The following is a 19,849-nucleotide window of genomic DNA, read 5'->3' as shown; positions in this document are numbered from 1 at the left end:
TTTTTTTTTTTTTTTTTTTTACAAAAAGGCATACAATGAGACTAGCAATCTTAAGATAATGCACTTACAAAATCATCAGTAAAGTTTTCAAAGAGTTTATGAAAAGGACATTTTCCTCTGAAGTTAAAAAAGTGTCAGATGTGGATTTTTTGTCTAAAATAATGCAAATAGCCCCCAAATCTTTAAACATAGCGGTGCTAAGTTCTACCAGATAACACATTATGGAAAGTGCTGATATGAATTAATAATTTATTCAGTTATGATACAAGAGTTCTTGCTAAGTTATACATGTATATCACTGCCTGATTAGAAACCCCACTTTCTTTTCTAATCTAGCACAAAATCTGTGATTCTACAGCCAGTCTTTTTAATGGACAAAAATGACCCAACACGTTTGTTTTATATGGGAAACTTTTTTTTTTTTTTTTAACACTAACTTCTAAAGTGCTTAACAAAAGGTTTATTCAGGATAACTAAGCACGTATGTCCTTTTTAAACTTGCTGGAAGAGACTTACCCCTCCAATCTAGCATCCCAAAAAGACAACTTCTTTTAGGAACTGGGCATTCTAACTAAACATAGTAGCTTATATGTTAGCCAAGGTAGGTCTGCGCTAGTGTTTTCCACAACCATCATCTTAAGGGGTGATGTCCATCTACAGATAGTGGAAGCCACTTCATAGGGAAGTGTTATTATCGGCATGATTTCACTTTTGGTAACCAGGTAATCCTGTGTATATACCTAAGATTGGCTTCATTTTAATATATTCTCTCTGCTCCTCTGCACTTCAGGTCTTAAGCTATTTTAAAAATTGGGTTTTGGCAATCACCAACTGAAATGTTTATGGCAACTGCTTTCCTGAGCAAGCGTGATGTGTTTTATGGCTGTTCAAATTATCAAGTTGTTCTTATATTGTAGGTATACAAAAACCTTAACTGTTTTTAAAGGTCACTGTAACTTGAGGTTCAAATTTCTGGCACAATTTTATTTGTATTCACTTCTGAAGCTAAAAAGATACCACAGTTTTCTATGTTACTCTCATTGTAACATCAATAAAGTGACTTTCAATAAAAGATTTTATGTTATTTTGATGCCTGACTCCCTTTAATCCTGTTTTTTCTCCCGACCGTGGTTTCTTTTTCAGAAGCATGAGAAATACATAGATCCTGTAGCAAAGCCTGGTTGCTCACTTTGTTGGACAGTTTCCTCAGCTGAGTGACAGGTGGAGTCTCCTGTTATCCACTTGCCTTGCCTCATAAGCACTTCCTCTCTGACCCTAACATGGATCTGTTTCCTGAATCCTGACCCAGAGCCCGGGCAGTGGTGCTTATTTAATAGAATAAGTTCACCTGTGTTAGACTCTAAAGCATTGGGCCTTGGATGCACTTGGCTTAGGTTCAGGAGATTCACTGCCTAAAACACTGGTCCACCTAGCTGTTTGTCTCTCATAGAGCCATTTCATCCTCTGGTCTTAACCTTGACACCTGCTGTTTCCTTGCCTTCAGCTCACAGTCTGCTGAGGAAAAAAGTAGTTGTAAGTAGTCAGACTACTGGTTTTTTTAAATTATTATTTTTAATGTTTATTTTTGAGAGACAGCAGGAGCGCAGGAGGGACAGAGAGAGAGGGAGGGAGACACAGAATTTGAAGCAGGCTGCAGGCTCTGAGCTGTCAGCACAGAGTGCGATGCAGGGCTCGAACTCCTGGAGAGTGAGATCATGACCTCAGCATAAGTCAGACGCTTAACCAACTGAACCACCCAGGCACCCCCCAAAGTAGTTTTAACGTGAGAATAACAGAAGTCATTGACTAGAGTTTGTATGTTTATTAGATTAAAAAAATTTAGGATTACATATAGCTCCATTTCTTATATTTGTAATATTTTAGGCATAGAAGAATTCAGATGAACACTGAAACAGTAACACACTCAGGTGAGCAAAAGCAAAGTCTAGTTGGGATAGCACAAGTTTTAGCTCACATGCCTCTCATGGACAGACAGTACCACCTGGAGCATCATGCTGAAATGCAGTCTCACCTCCACTTTGGCTCAAAGGGAGAGAGGACTGTGGTTAATTATATAGGGCTGCTGTGGTATAAATCCGGCTTCTGCAGCCACATTCCAATGGAGTGCATCAAAACTGGTTACATATAGGTACTTTATAAATCATGAATCTCCTGAAACACAAGGCTAACTCACATTATCTCCAAAGAGGAGTTGGCATTTTTTGAGGAACTTCGTCTCTAAATAATTGAAGTAGTCCAGCTCGGGCTCACAGCTTGACCATACTCCAGCTAGATGCTTTTAAGAAGAACAGATCAAGAAACAGTTTTAAGAATTGGGTGAGACTACACTGGAAGTATATAGTGAATGAAACACAGAACCCAACATAAAATAGGAATAAGGCAACCCGAGATTCACTTGTAATGAAGACTTTGGCTGTAACTGAAGAACAACGGATGGATATGTCAAATTTGTCAAGGGGAAGGAAACGTTCTAACTGTGGGGACATACTGAAGATGAGGCTCCACACTTTTGGAAAGACACTATAAAAGCAGAAGTGGAAGAGATAAGGAGATTGCTACAAGGTATCAATAATTAAAACTGAAGTAATTGAATGTTTCAAGAGACACGGTTTTGCAATACTTGAGCATTTATCCAAAAAGCAAATTCAGAACCATGATTGATGCAGCACCCTGTGGGACTTACCAGAGCAGGAGGATAGTTCAAACATGGTCTGTAACTTTGGGCTAGTGTAGGCCTTCTTCCTTATCACATTAGGGTCACCCAGGAAATGACCATTTCCTTTAACTATCCCTTCCTCGTGGGATCCTAGTGAGTCTGAATCAAACAGCAGGCACTGGGGCTTTAACAATGAGTTCTCTGCCTCCTGGCCCTCTGACCCTTCTTTAGCCCTTTGCTAGAAAGTTCAGGCTCATGCCAAGCTTTATGGTCTCACAAACAGTGTATCTGGAGTGAAACCTAGAGACACTGTGTAATATAAAGCAGGCTGCCTCACATATGTAGTCCAGGTGGGAATACTTGACATACTTAAGGCTAAATATTTATAAATTTAATATATTTTAGCAATATTTGAAAAAATAACCAAGTGGAAATGAGGCTGAAGATGCTTAGAAATGTTTTCTCATTGGTGACAAATAATTGATCATCTGAATGGTAGCTATCACACTGGAGCCCTAAAATAAGACAGATATGCTGCTGGCAGGGAGAAAATAGGCCAACCGCATCATGTTTCACCTCTTGTGCTCTCTCGCAAAAAAGAGCAAACCAGACCAGCTTTAAATCCAAGAAACGGAAACTTTATTGGTGCTTATTAAACCAACGCACTTTTTCATGTTCAGAACTATCCCATGGAGTATTAATCTCCTTTGCAAAGATGGGGAAACTGAGGCTCTGAGATTATCTGAGATGATTAATTTACATATTCAGGAAGAGACACAGCCGGTATTGGACTCCAGATCCTACTTAAAAGCACGTGGTTTAGGGGCGCCTGGGTGGCGCAGTCGGTTAAGCGTCCGACTTCAGCCAGGTCACGATCTCGCGGTCCGTGAGTTCAAGCCCCGCATCAGGCTCTGGGCTGATGGCTCAGAGCCTGGAGCCTGTTTCCGATTCTGTGTCTCACTCTCTCTCTGCTCCTCCCCCGTTCATGCTCTGTCTCTCTCTGTCCCAAAAATAAATAAACGTTGAAAAAAAATAAAAAAAAAAAAAAGCACGTGGTTTAAAAATTAAAAAAAAAGTCTTCCATTATAAATGCAATACTTGCTTATCAGAGATTATTTGGAACAATAGTAAGAAGGAAGAAAATGAACTCATGACCCTGACTGCCAGTGGTAGCAACATCAATATCTTGGTCTCTCTTCCAGTCCTTTTTCTGTGTATATTTTATAATGTAAGTGTGAATGCGTGGCCTTTCAAAATGGATCTATCAATATTTTAAAAATTATCTTCTGATTTTAGAAGGAAAGCACACACATTATAGAAAACTTGGAAAATACTAAAATCTATCAAGGAAATTCAAGTCACCTAGAATCTCATAAGCCAAAAATGACCATAGTTAATATTTTCATATATTCTCTTAGGTTTCTTTCCATCAGTTTTCTTTTTTTACATAGTTAAGCCCATAATTTACAAGATTTTTAAGTGTAGTTAATAAAGGTCTAGGTGGATGATGACAAAAAAACTTGGTGACAGATAGTATTTGCCACTCAAATGGTTCAACAGGTGTTAAAGAGGCAGAAAATAATCACTCATGCTCCCTGTCCAATTGTGTGGCCATCAAAAATGTGTAAGCCTTAAAGCCTGTTCTTAAGTTTTCACTAAGGTGAAGCCTGACATGGATTATCATGGTTTTTCGTTGTTGTTTTTTTTTTCCTGCATCCAAGAGGGTATAAATCATTTACATGATAAGAATACTCCACACATAAGGCCTTCAATACCATGTAAAATCTCTTATCTAGGAAAGATAAGAACAATATAGTCTGATGGGAAGATTTTAAAGTATCTTACAATGAAAAATACATAATGTGCCTTAAACATTTTGCATGCTGAAATTTACATAAAAGAGGCTCAGCAACAAAATAAGGCATCACTGACAATGGCTCAACGAAGTTCTAAATGGTATAAGAGACCCGATCTTGTATTAGTAAAATTCCAAAGAATTTATTATCAATACTAAATACTTCAGTTGTACATAAAGTAATAAACCTTTATGACGGCCCTTAAGGAAAAGCAGTGATGCAAGTTACACACGTTACTGAAGGCAAAGGCAAAAGAGGACTCCAGTCGGAATGTCGGTTATGTTCATGCAGCTTCCTCTTGATTTAAACACTCATGACGCACTGAATGAACTGAAAGAGAGACCAAGTCCACGTTACCCTGCACACATTGTGGCACTGAATACACCCTAGCTTATTTTTCGGCAGTTTACATTTTGTTTTCCTAAACTGAATTATGGATCAAGAAACATCCATTTCTAAAATAAAAGTACATGATAGAAAGGTTCATGTTTGTAGGGGAAGCAGTCTAATAGAAAATCGAGTGGGTTTCTCTTCTTACAGAAAGCAGACTACTTCAATGGATAAAGAATATTTAAAATTCCAAATATCTCAGACTCTAGAAATGGTAATGGTCATGGTCATGGTAAAAGGTACCCACTCAGAAATAACAGTTGATACTGTTAAATCACCTGAGGACCTCCAAACTCCACAGTAGTACCCCACTGCTCTGGCACCAGCACCTTTTAAATAGGTTATGCCCTTAAAATCTGCTTAATTGCAAATAAATCCTAGCATGCAAGTATGTGTATACACAGAAACGGAATATATGACCTTTCCTCTGCAATTCAGAAACCCAAGTTGAGAGGCATCAGCATTTGCTGTGAAACGTTTGCTTCACCATAAACACCAACACTCTGCTTTTCTATCAATTTTCTTTCTCATTCTTCCGACACCAGTGAGGCACTGTGTATGCTAATCCCTACAGCATTCCTACAAGGCCAAGCTGATGATCACTTTCAGATAAAAGGGAACATTTAAAATCTCCTAAGGGCCCATCGGAGGCCAAAGTCCATGCACTTTCCATTCCATAGGCTGCTTTTCCATCTTTGGAAAGAATGACAGGACTGTCACCCGAGACACTGATACACACTAATGAAAACACACCTTTAAGCAGAAGAAATAAACATACTTACACATAAGCATTTTTAAATGATCTGAACTGTGGCAGCTGCCAAACTGAAAATATGTGCATCCTTGCATTTTGTAGCAGAGAAACCTTTTTTAGAACATTCAGTTATCACAGTGACTGCTATTCTGAAAGCAATTTTTTAAAGTCCATAGCTGACCAAAAAATAGAACAACTAAGCATCTCCCTAGTTATGTTATGTGTATTCAGCTAATGCCATCAGAGATGACAACTGGCTATGTTCACATTGGTTACATGGCCTTGCCTTGTCCTATCACATTTAGTGTGGCTGTTTAGTAAATACATTGTTTTAAATTGCAACTTAAGTTTGTGCTTTACAGCCTTAATGAAGAACATGGGTGTGTCAAGTACAGCTTGGAGTTGTTAAATTTACTTCTCAGTGACTGAGATATTTATTCAATGAAGCCAAAAATAGCAACATCTGCATGGTGTTTTCAGGGACATTTCTGATTGAAATCTCACAACAGCCCAGGGAAGAAGGCATTACTACTTCCTCTCCTCAAATAGTCTTGGAACAATGAAGAAACCTGCCTAAGTGACCCCACCAGCAAGTGAGACCAGTTGGGCTTTGAACCAAGTCTTTTAATGCGAATCAAACAGTGGTCTATGAGTAAGACTAATAATAAATGAAATTGATAAATTTTGAACGGTAACTCCTGATCATTTAATCCTTCATTACTCTGCATCCTTAAGATGCTCTTAATGGCTAACTTCAAAAGGGATGCCCAATTGTGAATTTACGGAGACTTACATCATCATATGGGAAATTCACAACACCTTGTTGAGCAGTATCCCGTCTTCGAAAGCTGTCTGTAAAACACCACAGTAAAATTTATGGTTATTTTTGTAACATCTGAAATCACAATAGTTACTTATTTTGGCATTGGGTTCAAACTGTAGAAACATGTGAGTTGTAAAACCAGCTAACATAAACAAAAGACCACAGCAAAGAAGCCAACTACAATGAACATGAATAAATTTAATAAACAACAAAGTAATACAACAATGTAGAAGTTAGTCAACTATCTTTTTCAATGTGCAGCTGGAAGAAAGCATCTTATCCCAAAGTCAGTAAAAGCCATGTGACCTCCAAGGCCATTACTTAGTTGTGATGAAAACACAGAATTTCAAACTTGTTAATAACATAGATAATGTTTAATTAGGAAATGGATAGATGGGAGTCCCTAATATGACAAACGGGCTGTAATAAAATATTTCACCTATCTGAGCTCTGTGCTATTGAAAAGAATTTACTTTAATAATCAAAAAGAATGAAATCTTGCTACCTGCAATGTGGATGGAACTAGAGTATATTATGCTAAGTGAAATAAGTCAGAGAAAGACAAATGTAATATGATTTTACACATATGTGGAATTTAAGAAACACAACAGATGAACATAGGGGAAAGGAAGGAAAAATAAGAAAAAAACAGAGAGGGAGGCAAACCATGAGACTCTTAAATACGGAGAACAAACTGAGGGTTGCTGCAGGAGAGATGGGTAGGGGGAATGGGCTACATGAGTGATGGGCATTAAGGAGGGCACTTGTTGGGATGAACACTGGGTGTCATATGTAAGTGACGAGTCACTAAATTCTACTCCTGAAACTACTACTACACTGTACGTTAACTAACTTGAATTTAAAATAAAAAAACTGACCTCAAATTTTTGTTAGGATGCAAAAAAAAAAAAAAAATTACAAAACCACATTTTAAAAAGAGTAAAAAAGACTAAAGACTGGAACAACAAAAATATACAAAAGAAAGAAAAAGAGGGGATAGAAAAGTAGAGATTACTAATATAGCCTCATCTAAGAAGTACGTTCTACCATTTAATATCACTACCATTTAAATGACTACCATTTAAAATTACTTTCCAACAAGAGGACTTAGGAAAGAGAGCTACAAGTGAGTAATTTTACTCTCTTCACATATTTACATTATAGGGAGAAATCACAGAATACTACTCATACTCTGATCAAAAGTGCACAAATTAGCTTATCATATTTTGGAATATTTTGTGAAAGTTAAGATTATTTTAATGGCAGATTACCACTAATCTGAAAGAATTTCTGAAAACAAAAAACACAATTACTCTGCTAGATAGGTTTAATAGCAGTGTTAAAAAAGCCATTGAAATGGGGGGGGGGGTGGAAAGAGTGATCAGGGACGAAAGAAGTTCAGAACACTGAAAATGAAATGTCATGCAAATTGTGTCTTCTTGGCCCTTGGAGATACACCGATCTCAAAGAACACACCTGTCAGAGCTCGCAGTTTCACACAGCAGGCGATGTAGTCATCAAAGGTGATCTTGCCATTGGTGCTGTATCGTTTTGCAATAGAATTCACAGCTTGGGGACTCAACCGAAATCCTGAAGGAAGGAAAATCACCCAGTGAAAAAAATAACGTGAAAGGATTACAAGAAGACCGTTGAAAATAATCAAGCACAATTTTTTTCAGACTGGGGGCACACTCATTTTAATTACGAATACACACTAGCAACTATGTATTATGTATTTAATTATGAATATACACTTCTTCTAGAAATCAGAAACTGCCTTCCCACAGCACTTAGTTTTAGAAATTAACACAGAATTATGCCGACCAGGTGGCTCAAGTTAGCCATACCCACCCATTGTGGTTAGGGCCTTCTGCAGTTCTTGAGGGTCCACTGTTCCACTCCTGTCACTGTCAAAACTGGTGAAGTGTTGTCTCCAGCCGTTCAGCACGGCCCAGAGTTCTTTAAATTCATTGAAACCCATTGTGCCTGACATATCTCTCTGAATTATAATCAAGGATTAGAGTACCTTTATTTTGCAACATTTTGTAACGGTTCAAGATCAAGGATAAGGGAATATAATGATCTTTCTGCTAAAAAGGTTAAAAATGTTGTATGTTCTTCTTAGTGTGATATAATAAAAACATACTCCAATAAGATAATAAGAAGGGCCTAGGGAGAAAAGCTGAGTACATATTTCCACTGTGGGGAAAAAGATAATCTATGTGAGGTGATTACAATGAAATAACGTGGCCACTGTGAGCCACATGTAAAAAACAAGAGTTCCTGGAACTGTGCCGCACTTTCTTGGCGCCCCAGGCGATGCTGCTAGGGTCCTGGGGTCTTGGCTTTAACATTCCTTTGCTGGGCCCTTCCAGACCCAGGGTTTTCACTTTTGGAAAATGAGGTGGGATGAAAGGCACTGCAGGGTCACCAATAGCTAACCTGAGTGCAGTAACTGTGATGTGAGAAATTCCACCGCCTGAAGGTCAGGTGTGAATCATGCATAGCTCACTGTTAAAGCAAAATACCTTGCCAGACCACTCTGATTTCTATAGGTGTTCTCTGATGCTTCCTTGAATTCTTGAGGAACCAACATTCTATTTACTGAGCTCCTTTCCTTTTTCACACCAAACTACATCTTAAAAGCTAATGATTTCAGAAAACTTTTTTTGTGGTCATCTGTCACCTTGTGTTTACTGGGTATTAATTCCTAGATAAATTCTTTTAGGAAGAATTTTTTTGGGGGTGGGGGGAGGGTGATCAGAAAAAAACACTCTAGACATCAATCAAAGTAAAGGATACATCCAGCATTGACACCATAAGCCGACAAGTCTCCAGGTTAAAAGCTGTTAAATCAAAAAAAGCACATAATAGTTTCAAAAATTCATATTATATTGCATACATTCAAATTAATTAGGAAAATGACTATTTATTTACACAATCTTATTTTTATACGCTAAACAACATGGGAATTTTGAAGCAGATTTTTTCCAGATAGAGGGGATTCCTTGCAGAACCCAAATTTGATTTTAATACTTTAATAGAAATCTTTTAAAAAAAAGTATTGCATTGTACTATTAATATTTTTAGGTATGATAATGGCTTTGAAGTTGGTGAGGGAAATGTCCTTATCTTTTAGAAAAGTATATACTGAAGTTATTTGTAGATGAAATGAATGTTAAGATATCTGGAATGAGCTTCAAAAGAAAACAGACAGGATTACACATGAACTAAGAATAACAACACACTGATAATTGTTGAAGCTGGGTGACAGGTGCATGGAAGTTCGTAATAATTATCTCTGTTCTTAGATAGGCATACATTTTCTATAATACAGTCTTAAAATAAATTTTTTTTACCATTTATTTTTTTTTGAGAGACAGAGAGAGCCAGAGCACGAGCGGGGGAAGGACAGAGAGAGGAAGACACAGAATCTGAAACACGCTCCAGGCTCTGAGCTATCAGCACAGAGCCTAAAACGGGGCTCGACCCCACGAACTGTGAGATCATGACTTGAGCCGAAGTCGGACACTTAGCCAATTGAGCCACTCAGGTGCCGCTAATATAGTCTTTTTAAAAAAGTTTTATATACTTTTTTGCTTTTGAAACTGTAATATAGTGAGTTTAATTCACCATAATAAACCATAATTTATTATATTCACCATGGTGAGTGGGAAGATAGGGTTACTACATTTCTACTCCTGACTATCAATTGCTGGTTTTGTTTGTTCTGTGTCACTAGTTCATTTGTTTACCTTTCTTTCCCCTTTAATGTCACACACTGAACTACCTCCTACCTCATATAGCTTATGACACCTTTTTATATACAGTAAGTTTATATACGAAACCAGATAAATATGCTTGCTAGAACAGTGTTAAGTAAGAGCACTCTGGAATACGATATAATGACCAATTCAGTGATGACCACGATTCGGAAGCCTTTTGAGTTTTTGTACAGCTTGAATATATTCTGAGGACATTTCTATACGACACTTAGAAAAATACACTAGAATATATTTACTAGTTAATGGGCCTACTGATGACCTACCTAAGCATTAGCAAATATAAAGAAAAAATTCCTTGCATCTTCCATTCTGTTCATGAGAATCAATGACTGGGGAAATATATAGGTACAAAGAAGCTAGAAGGCTAGAAGGCAGAAGGGACAAAGGTCAGGTGGGCAAAGCTGGCATAAATTCTGCAAGTTTGTTGAGAGGCACACAGAACTAACATTTTTACAGCTCTTACTAGCTTCATTTTTATCTCCAACAAACTGAATTTCAAATACATCTGAGCTAACTCTCAGTACTGTAGTGTTTCCAAATAGTATAAACTATAAATTGTCCACTTTTAACAGATTCCTGTGTTTGGCATACTCTGGAACATGAAATAAAAGGTGGAGGACTATCTCTGTTTTGGCCCTTCAAACTCCATCTAATCCACAGATACAGGTCTCTGAGGTGACAGGAAGCAACACTTCTACACACTTTTGAGAAAGAGTTGGTTGATTCTTCATTCTGACTTTTAAGTTGTGTGGAGGCACGAAGTCTCTCTGATCTAGACCAATGGTTTTCAATCTCAGGTGCTTATCAGAATCACCCAAAAGCTTTAAAAGATCCTAATACTGGGGCTGCACCACAGAACAGTTATTTTCCCCTCAGTGTTACGGAGATATAATTAACAAATAACATTCTGTAAGTTTAAGGTGTATAATGTAATGATCTCATATAAGCACATACTGCAGAATGATAACCATAAGTAGGTTATTTAACACATCCATCACCTCACATAGTTAACTTTTTTGTCTGTGTGATGAGAACTTTTAAGATCAACTCTCTTAGCTATTTTCTAGTATACAATACAGTATTGTCACCATCACCACAGAGCAATTAAATGAGAATCCCTGAGCATGGAACCAAGGCATGACTGTTTTTTTTTAAAGCTTCTCAATGATTCCAGTGAGCAGCCAAGGTTGTGACCACTGTTCTTCTCAACATGTGATTCCTGGACCAGCCATGTTATCATCATCTGGGACCTTTTAGAATTACAGAATCTTGGCCTTTAACCTACACCAAAAAAATCAGAATCTGCATTTAAATAAGATCCCCAGGTGATTTATTTTCACATAAAAACAGCTGGTGGACCTGGACCACCTGAATCTTCTGGAAGCTTGTTACAGATGCAAATTCTCCGGTCTTACCTCAGACTTCTAAATGAAAAATTCTAGGACAGGGCCCAGCAATCCAGTGATGCTGACACAGCTCAAGTTTAGGAACCAGTGCTCTAGAGGGCCTGTCAACCAAGAGGCAGATCCACTTGTGTCTGACTTTAAGTCAAGGATTTTGAGGGGCTGTAAGGCAGACAGCTTCCCTGTGTCCCAAGTGCTACAAGTAACATCTCCATCCACTCAGTCACCCAAGCCAGAAACCAGGGAGTGTCCCCAGTTCCCTGTCCCCTGATATTCAATCACCTTCTTCTTCTTCTTTTTTTAATGTTTATTTTTGAGAGAGAGAGACAGAGCACAAGGTGGGAAGAGGCAGAGAGAGAGAGAGAGGGAGGCACAGAATCTGAAGCAGGTTCTGAGCTGTCAGCACAGAGCATGATGTGGGGATCAAACTCACAAACTGCGAGATCATGACCTGAGCTGAAGTCGGACGCTCAACCGACTGAATCACCCAGGCGCCCCTCAGTCGCCTTCTAAATTGCTTTAGGACCTATCCATTTCCAGTTCCACAATCACTTCCCTGGTTTAGGAAGTATTTTACTCATCTGATGACTTCAATGGCCACCTGACAGGTGTCCCTGAGTCCCCGTGCTCCACACCCCCCATACCCATGCCCCCCAATTTGGTTTTTATGCTACATCCAGAACAGTATGTGCTCTTCTATACAAAACCCAGTAGACATGTTCCACTGCTGTCAGGATGAAGTCCAAGCACCTAAGTGGCATATGAAGTCATATGCATATATTCCCAGTCCAGCTAATTTCCTGCTCTTTATTCAACCTTCACATTCCATCTTCACGGCCAATTTCTCCCAGTTCTTTGACTGCACATGCACATGTTTCCCCTTACCTGTGGGTCTTTAGTACATGCTGTTCTATCTGCCTGGGGCACTTTAAAACTGCCCTTTATCCCTCTCACTTCTTGGTCTGCCTGGTTTCTGCTTGACTTTCATTTCCCCTCAGTTTGGCATCAGTTCTGCCAGGAAAACTATCCTGACCACTTTCTGGGTTATGTGCCTCTCCTATGTGGGCTCACAGCCTCTCTACTTCACTTATCCCAGCACTTTTCACTGTGTCCCACAGGCACCACTTGTGGGTGCACAGCCTGGCACCTTGCACATGATGATATCCATTAAAATGTGTTGGTTAGATGGCTGAATAGATAGGACCCCTCATCCCTGTGTAGACAGCTATACACTCCCCTCAACCAGTATACGCAGGATAGGTTTTTAAAAATAAAATCTCATTTTTATGGATACTTAAAAGGACTGTATAATCCCTTAAGACAAATCATAAGTCAAAATACCAATAAGGGTACAGAGCTATGCTTTCTCCATTTTAGGAAATCTTCCATACTCATTAATTCAACAAATGCCTGTTAAGTACTCATTATGTACAGGGCCCAGGATACCAAGAACATTGGAGATACAAATTAAAACTGGATCCTGCCCTAGCTGACAGTCTAAGGAAAAGAGAAGTCATGCATGCATGCAACTTTAATCAAGGTAGAGAGTGGTGAACCATAACGGAGACAGTAAGCAGTACCAGGAAGTACTGAGGAGCAGGAGGCTCCTTCCTACTAAGAAGCACTTCACAGAAGCAGCAGCATTTAAGTCAAGCCTTGAATGACAGGAAAGATGAGGGACATTTGGGGACAGTTAAGTAGAGCTATGGACCAGTATAAGCAAAGTGAATCAGGAAAGTTCAGGCCAAGCAAAGTAAGTGGGAGGAAGTATGTTTGATGAGGCTACATTAGAAGATCTTGAATTCCTACTAAGGTGTTTAGGTTTTGTTTTACAGGTACCAAGGAGCTACCAAAGAATTTTAGAAGAAGAAACTAACAGGTTAGAGGATGTGTCAGGAAGCCCAAAAATCTGGTCATCTTTTGTGAGAAGGGTTTAAAAGAGGGAACGTGATGGGCAGGCAACAAAAGTGAATGACAGAAAATTCACTATTCCAGACAGTTCTAATGTAACTAGAACACTGATGTCACAGAAGTTTGGGTAGGGAAAACTCTTGCTCAATTTTAATTTTATTTTTCTCCAGAAATAGTTTGCTTTTATTTATTAAAATTTACTTTGAGAGCACACGTGCACACCCAGCACGTGTGAGCAGGGGAGAGGCAAAGAAAGAGGGAGACAAGGGAATCCGAAGCAGGTTCTGTGCTGTTAAGTGCAGAGCCCTACACGGGGCTCAAACTCACGAACTGTGAGATCGTGACCTGAGCCGAAACCAAGGGTTGGATGCTTAACCTACTGAGCCACCTAGGTGTCCCAAGAAATAGCTTTTACTAGTGCTATTCTATTTTAAATAGCTTCAAGAGTCTTTGATCATTTTATTTTTACTCTCTCCCTTCTCCTGTTCATTCTACTAAAATGCCTCATACATCTTTTCTTCTAGTAGAAATCCAAAATGTAATGGACCTAGCAGGAAAACATTACCTTCAGTTGTTTCTCTCAGCCTTACCATAGAGTAACAGCTACACTCAAGGGGGAAAAAAAGAAGCTGAATTACTATCTTACAGACTAGAGCAACGTCTCTTATCAACTCCACTTCTGAGTATGACCGGTTCCTTTTAAGCTGGAGAAGATGACTGTAGGAACTAGGCTGGAATACTCTCTGTTCCTCATTCCACCTCCACCTGTACTTTTTGGTTTGGAAGCTGGGTTTAAAAAACACCAATGGCTGTATAATTTCTGTATCATGAAACTCACTGTGACACTTCACAAGCAGGATGGTTTTGTGATTTATTACAGCCTCCACAACCAGAGGATGGTAAGCAAATTAATTCAATCACATGGCTCTGATGACTCAGGAAATGTCTTCCCTATAACTCACTGCTCTAAGGCCATCACTAAACATGATTTTCTCACACGAAATTAAAAAAAATTTTTTTTAAGTTTATTTATTTTGAGAGAGAGTGAGAACATGAACAGGGGAGGGGCAGAGAGAGGGAGAGAGAATTCTAAGCAGGCTCTGCACTATCAGCACAGAAACTATGCATGGCTCAAACCCACGAACCATGAGACCATGACCTGAGCTGAAACCAAGAGTCGGATGCTTAACTGACAAGAGCCACCCAGGCGCCTCCTCATATGAAATTTTTAAAAGGACTGTTCTCCCAGGATACACAGCCCATTTGTTAGTCAGATTTTAAAACCTGCCACACCTCTTCTACCGAAAGGGTACAGAGTAATAGTTTATGTTGCTACACAGCTCACTTTCATAAACCCTATTAAACCTGCTATGTTCACTAGCCCCAACTGCTTGAGGTTAACATTTAACACTTTAAATGTATTCCCTACAACACTTAAAAAAAAAAAAATTCCCAAATCTAGAAAGTGCTTCTTTTGTTTAGGACCAGATTAAATGAGAAATGCAAACGGTTCCTCTTTCATATTAATTCCTCCAACTAGGAAATATTGTTAATAGGATACTTAAGTCATATAATACAAAGGATAAAAATAGAAATGCAAATAGTTTAAGAAGAGAGCCATCTAGTAAATATGCCATGTCAAACAGTCAAAGAAAATGCGACTATAAATCTTCATGTGTGACTTCTAGCTCGAGCATTTTATTTTTAAAGTTTATTTATTTATTTTGAGAGAGACAGATCACGCAGTAGGGGCAAAGAGAGAGAATTCCAAGCAGGCTCTGCACTGTCAGCATAGAACCTGACGCAGGGCTCGAACTCACAAACCAACAGATCATGACCTGAGCCAAAACCAAGAGTCAGACGTTTAGCCAACTGAGCCACTCAGGCACCCCTGTAGTTTGAGTATTTTAATTCACAATTTACCAACAGCTAAGGCTCTGATTTGATGTTTTGTCCCCATTAACAACAGGCAAAGAAATTAGCAAGTCAAGACACTACTTTCTACCTTATGGATCTGTCAGGGTCAGGATCCGATTGGAAAAGAAGCAAGTAGGATGTACATGGGATGATGAGAGGCACTGATAAGATGCAGTACTTCTGCAATCATTCCCCATCTGTAGCTCGTGGCAAAGAGCTCTTTCAAAAGGCAGGAAGGTGGTGTAAGCACTGAATTATAAGGTGGCAGAACTGAGGACGAGGGCAGAAGGAAGACTAGTGCAAAGAGTTAAGAAATTAGGAAGGGCACTTCCAACATAGCCTGCCCACATTCTCTGAAGCAGAAAGAAATGAAGAAAGACCTGGGGGATGTCATGGCAAGCGCTCATGTTGCCAGCAGCATGCTCAGAGCCCATGAATGCAGAACCGGTTTCCTGAGGACCAGGGGTGGGGACCAGCCACTGCGGGGAACGCGGGACAGGAATGACCACTCAGAACTAGGAGTGCAGGACAGGCCATTTGGGGAGCAGCTGCACAGGACCAGGCACTCAAAGTCCTAAGTGCCATCAGCCTCAGGATAGTCAACTCTTGGCAAATGGTCAGTTGTAAATGTTAGCTCCTGCCATTAATGACACCTGACCTAGCAGATTTCATTTCAGCACCTCACCTCGTCCTCTGTGAAGGAGACCACGCTGCCCATCTCATTGCTTCCAAAGGTTCCAAATCCAATGGACCCGCTAAACGGGCAGGTAGTGTAGAATGATTTATTAACAGCTGTTTTCAAATTCACATTTTGTGATAATAAACAACCAAAATTAGCTTTTGAAATTCTAAATTATGCTGGATCAGCAAAGCCCAATTTCCTTGGAGGCTATAATCATAAGGAAGTTAAAATACGAAACAGAAGAGTACTGTGGGATTGTCAACTTACGTTTGTATCCTCCAGCAATGCCTGACTGTGTCAGACATCTCTGCAATTCATCAGCATCTATCTGCCCATCCTTTTGAAAAAAAAAAAAAAAAAATAGGAAGACAAATTACAATAATGATTTGTACCTTCTAGTTCTTTGTTTACTTTCAGTATATTATTTTAGCAATGACAAAGAAAATGAGCATGTTCATGCGTAAGACCTTTTTTTTTTTTTTGGAAAAAAGAATGCCTTCCAAACATAGGCATTCCTTTCCCAATTCTACTTTCAAAAATAATAATGAAAGAGAAACAAATAGTTAAGTCCTCTTCCACAAATGCATACTTAGGGCCATAAACAAACAAACAAAATACATTTCGTGATACTTAAGTGGGCATTCAATTTCAGACTCTATTTTAAATAATTATTACATACGAATTCACAAGGTTGGAAAGCTGCTTACACCTCTACTTTAGTATTAACATTATCTTCTCATCATTCCTCTAAGTTCCTCAATTAGATTTGGGATTAAATTTTCAAGCGGAAGGTTGGTCTTTTTAATGAAACACTGAGGTAAATTCAGTTTCTTCTGATACACAAGTTTTTTTTTAATGTGTGAATGAAATTAGTTTCTGTCTTGAACTACTCTTCTTTTAGTCTGAGCTAGGAAACTGCCATTTAAGCATTTAAAATTATTTATATAGTTGCTTTAAAGTCTTATTCCTCTTTCTAGCTATTTTTTTGTGGGGGGCGGGGGTGGTAAAGGCATAGCAGCATACAAATCTAACATCCATGAATAAAAAGTCTGGATAAAACAGAGGCCTTTGTGATCACCTTGGTTTATGATGAGGTGAATGGTTTTTTTCAGAACTACAATTATATCTGGAAGATACAGGTTCCCAGTGCCTATTTATTGGCTAACCAAGTTCACAACTAGATATATGTTGTTTTTAGGGATTTAAAAATAAAATACCTAAATCCCTCACGTCCATGAGGATCGTAACTTCTAAGTGCAGAGCAGGATCAATAATTTGAAAGACAATGGCTATGCTGATGTAGGGGTAGGCCCAGGCTGCTGCAAGAGAAGCAGGTGGGGTCACTTACAGGGCTGGAGGCACAGGCAATCTAAGAACACAAGTCTTGAGCTTTGCCCTGTCTTGTGGTTTCAGAGATACAGATCATTAACTGATTAAGCAGATACTTAAAGGAAAGCTCTTTCGGTTTTGGACTCAATTTTCCATTCAATTTCTTGAGGTATAGTTCTTAGAATGCTTTTCTGCAAGGCGGTCTTGAATTTTTATCCCACAATTTTCTACAGCTTCTTCACATTAAGACTGTGCTGTTTCTTGCTTTTGATCAAAACAAAGGTAAATGCCAAGACAAAAGAGCAAACATCCCTTCTGGAGAGGACTGGGTTCTACCAGCAGTGAATTTACCATACACAGTGGCGTGGTGAGCTAGGGAAGTGTCCTTCCTCAATGTACACCACCGCCTGTCCTACCACACAATATAGAGAAGTCAAAGGTCTCCAGGAGCCCACTTAATTCTCTCTCTGGGTCAACAAGCCACAACACCTTATACGGACATGGAAGAGCTGACCTAGTAACAGCATCAGCATCAAAGAGAAAGTAAACTGTGCACAAGATTCACTTCCTGATAGTAAGGGAATAGTAAGTAACTTTCTTATGTTGAAGCTGGTAAGTTTTTAACATAAGTACCTATTTCCTCAGGGGGTAATTGATTAACAAATTCAATCCAAAGAAAGCGTCTATTAGAATCTGACTACATGATTACTGGCACATGTCTGTAAACCGTACTAACAAGGGTTTGTGTTCACCAGATCTGGAATTTATTCTCTGTAAACCACCATGGACCCTGACAATTCATCGTTCTAAAAACATCTTCCTACTTTACAGATCCTCACAGTACATTTATTGCCCTTTATTTTGTTCATTCTGGCATTAATTCAATCACAAATTTAGTCTTGAAGTGAACTAACATAAATACAGGTAACACTTTGTCCTAATTTGTTCTGAATATGCAGAAATAAGTAACTGACTATAAACTTCATTCTTTCTCTCTTCTTTTCTTTCCACAAGCAAAGGGATTCTTTTCCAGAGGAGAGTTCTTTTTTCCATGCCACTCTAACAACAGCTAATACAAATGAAGACTCTGACGATTCTTTAATATTAACGGAAAAAGCTAACCTGTCCTGCTACAGCAGCAAAGTAACCATACAGTGGATCCTGAGTTTGTCCGGGAAACGTAGGCCCTCCGGGAGCCCCTCCATACTGTAAAACAACAAACACAAAAGCATCATCCCACTGAATCCAGTGTTATTCTTTCACCACTGAATGCCTTTGTGCAAAGCTAGGCAAATGCCGGCCCTTCACATCCATGGTTCACTTCCCCACCACCAGCACGCTCTAACTGCAATCATCCCACCCCTTTTCTTTCATTCCCGCTCCATCACAGTGTAAAAACTGGCAGCTTGGACCAAAATGAGAGGTCCCGAATAGTGACATCTGCATGAGCGAAGCAACTTTCAAAATCCCAATTAACCTGCAGGTTACTGATTAAATGCAGCCTAGGCAAGCAACTTAAGGGCAGAGCTCGGAATTGTCTTCCTTTTCCTTTTACAACGATTATGGTGTTTTGAAGCATTTTGAGACAGGTGTAGCCTAGGCCGTGCTTAGGTGTCTCGGTTAGGCTATTTGGCGGCGAGCACCTGGGCGAGGAGGCGCGGCGAAGGAACATTCCTTTTCAGAAACAGTTCCCACGACGACGCACATCCCAGGCGCCCAGCGAGGCGGCCTTCCTCCCGGAAGGCTTTTACTCTAGCGGCCTTTCTTTCCCCAACTTCTCTTTTAATCCTACTTTCTTTTAAAGATGGGAGGTGGATCCCCGGGCCATTCGAGATTAAAATGGCTGTTGCTCTCAGGGGAAACCCGGAGGGGAAGGAAGCGAATTTGCACAATTTCACGCCGCGTGTCCCGAAGTCACAGGGTGGGCTTCTTGGATCAAAGCCCACCCGCGCCTCGGCCCCACGCAGCCACCCGCAGGGCGAAGGGACGCGGAGAAGGAGGGAGCCCCAGGATGAGGCCGAAAGGCAGCGGCCTGGGGCGAGGCAGCGGGCAGGGAGAAGCCCGGGGTAGGGGCGGGAGGCTCCCGCGGAGCCGCCCCGCGGAGTTGCCCAGCGTAGCTTCTCGGCGTCCGCGGTGTCCCAGGGTTGCGCCCGGGCCACCAGCCCGCGCGGGCTGCACTTACCCCGCCTGGGTAGTACCCGCCGCCGGCGCCTGGGTGCCCGGGGTACGCCATGGTGCAGACTGCGCCGCCGCCACCGCCACCGCCCTCACCCTCCCGCCGGGGCCGCCCCGGAACGCACCATGCGGGCAGCGGGGGACGCG

At 40.1% G+C, this 19,849-nt stretch overlaps 1 protein-coding gene across 1 annotated transcript; it reads right to left on the bottom strand.

Annotated features, from left to right (window-relative positions):
- Positions 1–4,372: 4,372 nt before the first annotated feature.
- Positions 4,373–19,835, bottom strand: SRI (sorcin). Its single transcript, XM_040472728.1, has 8 exons — positions 19,710–19,835; positions 18,650–18,733; positions 16,466–16,535; positions 9,303–9,346; positions 8,352–8,499; positions 7,977–8,090; positions 6,471–6,529; positions 4,373–4,863 (listed from the first exon to the last, which is right to left on the bottom strand). Exons 1-8 carry the CDS (start codon positions 19,758–19,760, stop codon positions 4,837–4,839), a joined length of 597 nt encoding a protein of 198 aa, XP_040328662.1. The 5' UTR covers positions 19,761–19,835; the 3' UTR covers positions 4,373–4,836.
- Positions 19,836–19,849: the final 14 nt, after the last annotated feature.

Source organism: Herpailurus yagouaroundi, unplaced genomic scaffold, assembly GCF_014898765.1.
Source record: "Herpailurus yagouaroundi ecotype Mexico unplaced genomic scaffold, PumYag 100, whole genome shotgun sequence".
NCBI classification, from domain to species: Eukaryota; Metazoa; Chordata; class Mammalia; order Carnivora; family Felidae; genus Herpailurus; species Herpailurus yagouaroundi.
This window is presented reverse-complemented; position numbering and strand designations above follow the sequence as displayed.

Excerpts from the sequence above, each read along its gene's own strand:
- SRI (XM_040472728.1), bottom strand. The coding sequence starts at position 19,760 with ATGGCGTACCCCGGGCACCCAGGCGCCGGCGGCGGGTACTACCCAGGC. Across the intron at positions 18,734-19,709 it reads GCGGGTACTACCCAGGCGGG|TATGGAGGGGCTCCCGGAGG; the intron begins GTAAGTGCAGCC and ends GTTGTTTTACAG. Across the intron at positions 9,347-16,465 it reads CATTGCTGGAGGATACAAAC|CTTTTAACCTGGAGACTTGT; the intron begins GTAAGTTGACAA and ends TTGATTTAACAG.